The sequence below is a fragment of the Diachasma alloeum genome, unplaced genomic scaffold, assembly GCF_001412515.2.
Source record: "Diachasma alloeum isolate Michigan unplaced genomic scaffold, Dall2.0 Dall_scaffold_00292, whole genome shotgun sequence".
Lineage (NCBI taxonomy): Eukaryota > Metazoa > Arthropoda > Insecta > Hymenoptera > Braconidae > Diachasma > Diachasma alloeum.
This window is the reverse complement of record NW_021680431.1, coordinates 69,566-80,728: the sequence shown is the minus strand read 5'-3', so window position 1 is coordinate 80,728 and position 11,163 is coordinate 69,566. Positions and strand designations below refer to the sequence as shown.

The 11,163-nt window shown below is 43.1% G+C and overlaps 1 protein-coding gene across 1 annotated transcript in view; it reads left to right on the top strand.

Moving 5' to 3' along the window:
- Positions 1-6,814: 6,814 nt before the first annotated feature.
- Positions 6,815-11,163, top strand: part of LOC107039107 — an 18,533-nt gene continuing 14,184 nt past the window's right edge. The window contains exons 1-3 of the mRNA XM_015258574.1: positions 6,815-7,388; positions 7,450-10,085; positions 10,281-11,061. Coding sequence (XP_015114060.1) covers positions 6,815-7,388; positions 7,450-10,085; positions 10,281-11,061 — 3,991 coding nt within the window. The remainder of the gene's footprint in view (positions 7,389-7,449; positions 10,086-10,280; positions 11,062-11,163) is intronic.

Below are 11,163 nucleotides of genomic sequence, written 5' to 3'. Positions count from 1 at the left end.
TCAGCAGAATCTAGTCAGACCTTCTAAGGTTTATATAACGGCTTCAAAGTAAGGGAAATTGACGTCTGGTAAGACGATATTTCAAACTTGAGATGTAACAAACTTATTTGTACTGATTGTAATGTTCATCCCATTGCAAATATTCCAGAGCACTTTAAAATTTGGCTGCAAGAAGTATTCTTTCCAAACGTGGGACCAAAAAGTCTACTGTTAATCGATTCATGGAGTGGACATTGCTCTCAAGTGATAGAACAGGCAACTCCTCGGAATAAAGAATTATTAACTATGTTAATCCCCAAAGAACCGAACCGAACCGAACTACCGGAAAAATTCAACGTCTTGATGTGTACGGCTTCAGGATTTGGAAAAATTACGTCCTTCATTTTTCAGATACGGTTGTTCTCTTAAAACATGATATTAATTTGCATGCGCGGAATAATGTGATCAAATTGCAATCTTTAGTCTATAATCAATTATTATCACCGAGGTATCAAAATCTATCTTTTTACGCTTGGTTCCAGAGCGGCTACATCGCTAAAAAACCAGAGGAATTTGATAATCCTGTCGTCATTGCGTTTGGACAATCTTCTAATCCAAAATGTGAAGTTGATGGTTGTTCTAATGTTGCGGTAGTTAGATGCTCGTGGTCCAGAAAGTCTCTCTGCATGCACCATTTTTTTGATGAATATCATTTCTCTACTAATTATGTTCCCTAATAAACTATATATACATATATATATTTTGAATAATTCATAGTTTTCGACAAAATCAAACTTGCGCCTCTGAAAATTCCGGTTTCGAGCAAAAAAATGAAAAACCAGTTTCCGCATTGTTTTTTGCATCGGGTGCTCTTCCTACTGGGCTATCCGGCCCCTAGCTGCATTCTTTCATAGTTTTTCGAATACTATTGGTTTTATGCAAATTTGAACAATATTTTTTTTTCTGAAAGACACAATTTTCATGAGGGTAGTTAACCCCCAAATTTGAAACCTCAGAGTGAGTAGTGATTGTGATTTCCATAATTCCTCCCCAGCTATTCATCAGTTGGATAAATTGAATAAATAACCCCACCACCTTGGTGGATGATGTTGCCGGGACATTTTTTTTTTCACCCTAGAAAACTCCAGTTCTGGGGAAAAACCAAAAACAGGTATTCCGCATTTTTCCATGTTCCATCCAACGCAGTTGGTTTCATAAAATTCTGAATCATAGTTTTTTTTTTTTGAAAAATGAAGTCTTTACAGGGGAAGTTTACCCCCCAAATTTCAACCCCCCGAGAGACTATCAATTGTGATCTTCATAATTGCTCACGAGCTATTTATTCTCATAATGAACATTTAACAAAATTCCCTTCTTATACCTATAGGTGGAATTGAAAAATCACCCCCATAGTAATCACATTCTGACCATGGTTTCCCGCCTTAAAACTGCGTATCTGCCGATAAAAAAAATGCGTGTCGCTTAGTTTCGAGTCCTCTCCAACATATATGAGTTTCATCGAAATCGGAGGGGAATACCTCCTTAGTGTTCTTTGTGAGACGAGGCCTGTCCTTTTCAGGACATCTGGGCAGAAAAGCCCAACTCTAAAAGAGGTGTGTAGGGTGGGCTCCCTCCAGCAGCCCACAACAAAGGGTGGGCCCCCTTCAGCAGCCCAGAGAAAAAATGTTGAGTTATGTTAAGATGCGAAGTTCCCATGCGGGTATTCCGGACCAGGTAAATCCCGCTGTCATTTCCGATCGGGTGTAAGCCCCGGTGGCTGATGCCGGCTCCGTGGATTGTGGAAGGAGCCAATCATCACCAAGTACTTCAAAGGTGGACTCCTTGGCCTCAGATGCTACAAGGAGAGATGGGCCTCAGGCCCAACTCGGGAAGGAGCGGATCCGTGAATGGCAGCAGTCCGAGAAGCGCCTTACGTATCTCAACACTTTTTTGCAGGGAATACCGAACATCCATAAGGAGATCAAAACCGGGATATTTACGATTGTCGGTGACTTCGCCAAGTTCCGGCGTCATGAAGAGGAACAGATACCAACGATGCTAACACTGCAGAAGCCGCTGACATACGGACTCCGAAACAACGGTGAAAGACTCCGAAGTGGAAGAGGTCGAACGTGATATCAAGAAAGGCATACGGCGGAGGCGTAGCCTGAAGAGCTCACCAGGGACCGAGACCCGAGACCTGAAGAAGCCGAAGCAGCAGAATTTGGTTCCCAAGTAGCCTGCCAAAACACCGGACTGGGTGGAAATGAAGGGCAAGAGAGGGAAGTACCTGCCCATGCAAAAACCCCGCCAAGAATCAGACCAGAAGAAGAAGGTGCAGAGGAAGCCAGACATTAGACCTGATGCGCTGATTATCCGACCGAAGGACAAACTTAAGTATTCGGATATTCTTACTCGAGTCAAACCAGACATCCCGATAGACCAAGCCCGTGCATGCGTTGACAAGATCCGCAGAACGATTACCAGGGATATGCTCATCACAATGAGTAGGAAGTTCACTGGTGGAGCCTCTCAGCTACACAAAACCATCGCCGACCTCCTTGGGGACGAGGCTGAGGTGCTCAGTAAAGGGCTACATGCAGATCTTGAGATTAATGACCTCGACGAGACTATGACAAAGGTGGATGTTCTTGTAGCTCTGAGAGGAGCTGCTAGAGAAGAACACAAAATTAGTGCAGACACCATCAAGTCCGTGTGTAAGGCTTATGGAGGAACCCAGACTGCCTCAGTGATACTTGCGGAAGTCACAGCGAAAAAGATCCTGGGAGAGCACGGTAAGATCGAGGTAGGCTGAGTCAACTGCCGTATCAGGAGGGTGGTGAGACCGATAAAATGTTTCAAGTGCTGGCACTTCATTCATCTTGCCACTAAGTGCAGAAGCACAGTCCATCGATCGAATCTCTGCGTGAAGTGTGCAGAGGAGGGTCACAAAGCCAAGGACTGTAAGAAAAATTCACGACGTGCCCTGTGCAGCGAGAACGAACATTCGGAGAATGATGCCTACATTGCTGGCAGAAGTAGACGCCCAGCATATAAGGGGGCACTCCAGAAGCTCACTGGCAAACAGCGGAAATAAACGAGTGAACGGCAAGGTTCTGCAGCTCAACCTAAACCTCTGCAGGGACGCACACGATCTGCTCATGCAAACGGTGCGGGAGCTGAAGACTGATTGTCATGATCTCGGAGCCATATCGATATCTTGGAGCCCAATCCTGGATTACTGTCGCCAGGAAGAAAGCTGAAATCTGGGCTTGTAGGAATCGGCCATTTCAGAGCATTAGCAGTGGCAGTATGGAAAATGGCTTTGTAACGGGTAGGGTTGACGGCACTTATTTCTACTGTTGCTACGCCCCACCGATCCTTTCCATCGACAAATTCACCGACTTCCTACACTACAAAAAGTCCCTACTGAAAACCTTACTGAAATTCAGTATTCAGAGGGGAAGTAGGGTGAGGAGTCTTAAATTAAGATAGATATCGTATCTGAATCAATGTATCTTACGGAAATTAAGTATTGTCGCGAGGGGTAAGGTAGCTATGATGTCTTAAATAATAAGATCGATAATTTAAGATATGAAAGGGATCTGAATTTCAGATAGTCGAGGTGGTTTCAGTTACATAGGGTCTAAGACCCATTGGGAATATAAGATATGTGCATCAATTCAATAGTAAAGTTTGAGACACTTTAGAAGTCTTAATAAACAATGTATTCACTAATCAATAAATGGATAAATTAATTGACTAATGCATTGATTTAAGGGTGGGGAGGGTGCGGGGGTAATACTCTATTTTTGATGGAAAAATAAGTGGGGGTTTTTTTTGTTAGGGAGAAGATGCAGAGGGAAGGGGGGTTAATGTTAATGCAAAATGTAAGTTATGAGGATAATAATAATAAAAATAATAATAATAAAAATGTTTTTTTTCAAGTTATCCGTTGATTTTATTCAGGGGGGGGGGGCTTTTACAATGGGGGGGTCAACCCGAATGCAAATCCAAGTTATGGGAATAATAATAATAATAATAATAATAATAATTTTTTTTTTAATAGTTATCCGTTGGGTTTATTCAGGGGGGGGGGACTTTTACAATGGGGGGGGGTCAACCCTAACGCAAATCCAAGTTATGGGAATAATAATAATAATAATAATAATAATAATAATAATAATAATAATGTTTTTTTTTTAATAGTTATCCGTTGGGTTTATTCAGGGTGGGGAGTGACTTTTACAATGGGGGGATCAACCCGAATGCAAATCCAAGTTATGGGAATAATAATAATAATAATAATAATAATAATATGAATTTTTTTTTTAATAGTCATCCGTTGGGTTTAATTAGGGGAGGGGGGTGTTGACTTTTACAATATGGGAATCAACCCTAATCCAAGTTATGGGAATAATAATAGTAATAATAATAATAATAATAATAATAATAATGTTTTTTTTTAATAGTTATCCGTTGGGTTTATTCAGGGGGGTGGTGATTTTTACAATGGGGGGGTCAACCCTAATGCAAATCCAAGTTACGATAATAATAATAATAATAATAATAATAATGATTTTTTTTTCTTTTTTTTAAATACATCCAATGGGGTTTTCTAGGGTGGGTGACGATGAGGGGGGACGTTCTGCCCTAATAGAAATTCAAGTTATTGATTTTTTTTTTCCAATCGAACGATGATTTTTACGGTGGGGTGAAGAGGTTTAAACCCTAATATAAACATAAATTATTGGAATCAATGTTATTGTACCAAAAAGTTGATTGGGGTTTTTCAGAATGGATAACGATTGAGGAGAGGAGATTCAACACTATAATATAAATAATATAAATATGAGTTTCTTCGCCTTTTTTTTCAAGAAATTTCATGCGAGTTATTCAGGATGGGTAAAGGTGAGAAGAGAGGTTAAATACTAATATAAATATCAGTTCTTGGAATTTACCTTTCGGAATTTACCTTACAGTAATTTGGTGCCGATTTTCAGAGGTGAAGGGGTGAAACTCACCCGCATGAGAGAGTGGGGTGAAGTAGAACGCGGGGCAAAATGAGACGATAGTGAATGTCGTTTTTCAAATACTGCTGGACCATTTCTACGGCCTTAAGAGTTAAACGATCCTTAAGAATGTTTGGAATTGAGGGTCAAACGACGCTCACAGACGATCACGGTGAAGGGTCAAATCGTCTTGTGGGGTGGATGATCGTCAAGGATATTTGAAATTGAGAGTCAAATGGTCTACAGGGTCAATCGACACACAAGGACTTGTAGGGTTAAGGCTCAAATAGGGTCTTCAAAATCTCCGTTAAAAAAATTTCGTCAAAAAAACTCGAAAATAAAAAAACCTGGTTTAATTGAACCTCAAAAAACTTGAAAAAACTTAAGGGATAACATGCAAAAAAACACAAAAATAGAGCATTAATGAAAAATAGAGCATTAATGACCATTAATGACACAAAATAGAGCATTAATGACACAAAATAGAGCATTGATGAGTATTAATGACACAAAAATAGAGCTTTAGTGACGCAAACTTCTCAAAACTTGAGGGAAAAAATGCAAAAAAACACAAAAATAGAGCATTAATGACACTGTAGAATCCCAAACACAAACTTGACCCATATTCTTACAACAGACAAGATAAACGGAAGGTTTTATTGACAGAAGTTCAATTTGACAAGAGTTTAATTCACCAAAAGTTCACTTTCCCAAAGTTTATTTAACCAAGTTTTTTTGACGAAGTTTTTTAACGAAGTTTTTCAGACGTGCTCCGGTCAAATGGTATTGAGAGTTTAACTGGTTAGAATGGATAAATAATAATAATGGATAAATAAATAATTGTTGTTCCTGGTGTTCCATTCTACTCCCGTCCTCCCTAACAAAAAGAAAATGAAGTAATGCAATAGGAAAATCTGTCGGAAAATTACTCAATTAGTTTCAGATAAATATCGTTGAATATAATGGAGATGGCAAAATTTTCATAGGACCTTTTTTGTAGTCCTTAAAATTCGCAATGAAACAACAGGTCTTCAACAAAATTTCCCTATCGCCGTTAGCCTCCAAGATATTCTTAAAAGAGTAAATCGAAGAGTGATCCGTCGATGAGTTTCTGCTGAACATCTCGTAATCAATGAAGATAGCGAAATTCACATAACAATCTTGTTTGAAACGCAACCCAATCTCTCCAAGACCAAGGTCGACAAGCTCGGCCAATTACGAAAATCATCGGTGTTTTCCGGGTCAACGCTCAGGTCTAGTAGAGTCACCGTAAATCAACGCGAGTCAGTATAAAACGATCAGCCAAGCAGTCAGTTTTTGATTAGATTTCAACTCCGTATTTGAGTAACGCGCAGAGTGTAGACATTCAGTACATTAACGTCTATTAGCTCGGCGATAAAAACTCATTAAAAAGAAAATCACGTCATTTATTAGCCATTTAAGCAGTGACTCAACAGTGTAAAACCTATAAACAATTAAAACAAATTCAGTACGATCAACTAGTGACAAGGTGTTTTGTAAATTTGACAAAGCGTGGTTTGAACGCGAGAATAAATTAACGTTCATATTAGGTCAAGACTCTCAACAGTTATTTCACACTGACGATCCTCTAACCTCCCAATCCACCCTAAACTTAGTTCCTCACCAAACATTGGTCCTTCGAGCCGGATTTGGGAGTAATTAGTGTGATCGGATTCGGGTGAATTTAAAAAGACGCCTCGTGTAACGAACTTTCGGGGTCTACACGAGTCGGTCAACGGACAGAATCTCAACGGACAAAGAGTAGTTGTGCTATTGTTTCCTCNACGAACTTGATTGAACAGATGATTGCCCACCTGCTGAGGAGATCATTACATGCAGAAACCCTTAAGCAGTGGGAATTGAAACTGGGAGATTCCAGAGACTTTCCCAGTCTGAAGGAATTCGTCGGATTCGTCGAAGCCTGCGGCAGAGGAATCAACGCAGGATCAGAGCTTCATGCAACACAGGAAACCAACATCGCCGACAGGAAATCACTGAAGAAGAAGAAGAGCTCTTACGCAGCAGCTACTCAACAAGACAGCAACGCTGAGAGGCTTCTTCCGAGAAACTGTTGTGCCATGTGTAAGGAAAAACACTTCATTGCTGAGTGCCAGAAATTCAGAGAGTTGCCCCCAGTAAAGAGGGACAGCGTAGTCATAAGCAATGGCCTCTGCTTCAGCTGTCTGGGACCTCACCGAAAGACGAAGTGTTTCTCAACGAAAAGATGTCAACAATGTCAGGGCAATCACCACACTTTAATTCATGGAGGAAGCGAGTACACCAACGCTCCACCAAGAACTCGACGTGACTTGGAATCAACAGATGTCCCTGCATCAGCAAGAGTCGAGCCAGGGCAGAGTACAGATAAGATCACGAGTGAGTGAACGAATTATAGCATAATCAACAAAATAACCTCCTCATTGGTCATTCTCAACAGCTCAACCCAGTACATCAACGGCAACAGTCAACCTCAACAACCAGCGGACCAGTGAGAATGCAGAAACAACTCAACAAGAAGCAGATCAACAATCAGTGCTGTTAGCAACAGCGCAAGTCAAAGTAAAATCCCCAAAAGGATTCATCAGCAGAGCCAGAGTACTAATTGATCAAGGATCAGAGGTGTCATTTATCTCTGAGAAATTAGTACATCAACTGCACCTCACAAGAACAACAGAAACGTTGGAATTAATAGGAATTGGCGGAGTCAATTCAGGCCACACAAGAGGAAGGGTGTCAGTGACGCTACAAGCAATCAACGGGCCCCAGCAAGTAAAACTCAACGCCCACGTCTTGAAGAAACTCACAGCAATCCTGCCATCATTTTCCTGTGAATCAGTCGATATCGGCTCACTAGAAAACCTTCAACTAGCTGATCAACAGTATCTCCAGCCTGGACCAATAGATATAATAATAGGGGATGACAACTACGGGCAGATAATTAAAGATGAAGTTGTCAAATCTAAACAGTCAAGATTAGATGGCCAACGAACAGCATTTGGTTGGATATTATCAGGTCCAATCAACTGCTCCGGTCGCTCAACGAGGGTCTCCTTATCAGCTGTACGGGAATCTTCAAATGAACGACTACTAGAGCTTCTACAAAGGTTTTGGGTCCAGGAAGAATTACCAGTCCAACGTTCAGACAACTCAGAGCTATCACAAGACGAGCTGGAGTGTGAAAAACACTTCAGATCAACACACAGCAGAGATTCAACAGGGCGTTACATTGTGAGGCTCCCATTGAAAACGTCAGCAGAAGCGCTCGGGGAGTCAAAGTTCAAGGCTTCACGACAGCTCAAATCAACAGTCAGCAAACTCAACAACAATCAGGAATATGCCCAGCTCTACAAGGAGTTTATCAACGAGTACGAGGCTTTGGGACATATGCAGAGAGCACCCGATTCTCCAGAACCTACCCCAGCCTATTATCTGCCACACCACGGGGTTCTGAGAGAAGAGGCCATCACCACAAAACTGAGAGTCGTTTTCAACGGCTCCAGTCCCAGCTCATCAGGTATGTCACTCAATGATATATTATATCCTGGTGGAAAATTGCAGATCAACGCCATGGACGTCTTGACATGGATGAGAAAGCACAGACTCGTGTTTGGCACCGACATCGTTAAGATGTTTAGACAGATACGAGTTCACAGGGACGATTGGGACCTCCAGAGAATTTTGTGGATTGATGATAATCAGCAACAAATCTCCTATCAGCTAACCACAGTCACCTACGGTCTCAACTGTTCTCCATGGCTATCTCTGAGAGTTCTTCAACAATTAGCGGAGGATGAGGGTCACCGCTTCCCAGCAGCCGTCGAGACAATCACCAGAGGTCGGTACGTTGACGACATCTACGGCGGAGCTGAGTCAGCAGCAGAACTCAAGGAGATAGTCTGGCAACGACAAGGACTCTGTCAGGCTGGAGGCTTCGCTCTTCAGAAATGGAGCAGCAATTGCCCACGGCTATTGCACGAGCTCGGATTATCAACAGAGGAAGCCGTAATCCAGTTTGAAGAATCAGTCACCAAAGTTCTTGGAATGTGTTGGCATCAGTCGTCCGACACATTCAGGTATAAATCCAGAGACTTCAACACACAGACGATCACCAAAAGGGTTGTATCTTCAGAGATAGCTCAGATCTTCGATCCTTTGGGCTTCATCGCTCCAGTCGTCGTAAAAGGGAAAATCCTCCTACAGGATCTCTGGAAACTCAAATGTAATTGGGATGACCCCCTCCCCACGGAGTACACTCAACGGTGGGAGTTATTTCGCCAGGAACTCACAGAATTGGACAAAGTTGCTGTACCCAGATGGCTCAATTTAACATCAAAAGAAAGTAACATTCAATTACACGGATTCGCAGATGCTTCAACCGTAGCTATGAGTGCAGTGGTGTACATACGCACCAGGAACATCAACGAGCCAGCTTCAACAGTGATGGTCTGCGCGAAGACAAAGGTAGCACCGATCAAGCGCATGACTATTCCAAGATTAGAGCTTACAGCAGCTCTCTTGTTAACACAACTAGTAGCCTCAACACAGAGGATGCTTCAGCTCGACCATGCAGAAACTCATCTTTGGTCGGATTCAGCAGTAACACTCGCTTGGATCAGAAGCCACGCATCAAGGTGGAAAGATTTCGTCCACAACAGAGTGGTCAAGATCCAGGAAACTCTCCCGAATGCCATCTGGAGACACGTCAGTGGGAAAGAAAATCCAGCCGACTGCGCATCCAGAGGCATATCTCCAAGTCAGCTAGCAGATCATCAACTTTGGTGGTCAGGACCTGAGTGGATTAATCAGGATCCTGAAGAGTGGCCACAATCAATAATTGACGCTCCAGCAATGGACATCCCAGAAGTGGCCAAGGAAGCGAAACCAGCACGAGCACATCCAGTTGCACCAAAGGTCAACGAACTTGCTGAGCTACTCACCAGGTACAGCTCGATGGCTCGGCTTCTAGCAGTAACAGCGACTATCAACAGGGCAATCGACAGATTCAGGAGACTGCCGACGCCCCCGGGACCAATCCTGTCAACAAGAGAACTCAACGAAGCGAGATTATTCTGGGTAAAAATAACACAAAATCAGTACTTTGTTTCAGCCCTTCGTGTGCTTCAGAGAAATCAACAGCTACCACGAGGTCACCAATTACCAAAGCTCACACCAACCCTAGACGGGTTGAACATCATGAGACTTGGGGGACGCCTGAAGAACTCAGACCTACACCCTGAATAGACACACCCAATAATCTTGCCACGTCAGTCGAGATTCACCACACTGGTGATCGAAGAAGCTCATCGCAGAACCCTCTACGGAGGGACTCAACTCACGCTGGCCTACACCAGACAAAGGTACTGGATAATCGGTGGCAGGGGCACAGTCAGAGCGTACATTCTGCGCTGTGCTATCTGCACCAGACACCGAGGGAAGCAGGCTCAACAACAGATGGGTCAGCTGCCTGCAACCAGAGTATCACCATCCAGAGCATTTCTCCACACAGGGGTGGATTATGCAGGTCCATTCCAGATCCTGAAGTGGAGACCAACGAATGCACAGCCAGGACAGGTGCACATTGCAGTTTTTGTGTGCTTCACAACTTCAGCAGTTCATCTAGAACTCGTCAACACGCAGACCACGGAAGCCTTCCTAGGAGCCTACAAGAGATTCACCGGAAGACGGGGCATTCCAGCTGTCATGTACAGTGACAATGCCACCACGTTCACCAGCGCAGCAGAAGTTCTAGAAAGGCTCTATCACCAAGCTTCCAGAGAAAATCAACGAATTCAGGCTGCTCTCGCCACCAATGGGACACAATGGAGCCTCTCACCACCTAGAGCCCCTCATTTCGGTGGCAAATGGGAAGCAGCCGTGAAATCAACAAAATATCACCTCAAAAGAGTCCTGGGAAAGACAACACTAACGTTTGAGGAACTCAACACCATAGTGATCCAGATAGAGGCCTGTCTAAACTCCAGGCCAATCTGTCCGATGTCGGACGACCCAGAAGATCTCCAAGTGCTCACACCAGGACATTTTTTGATAGGTGAGCCTCTCCAAGTTATCCCAGAGTCTTCATACGTCAACGAGAACCCCAGCAAAATTCGACGATGGAACCTGGTGACGCAGATAATTCACCAGTTCTGGT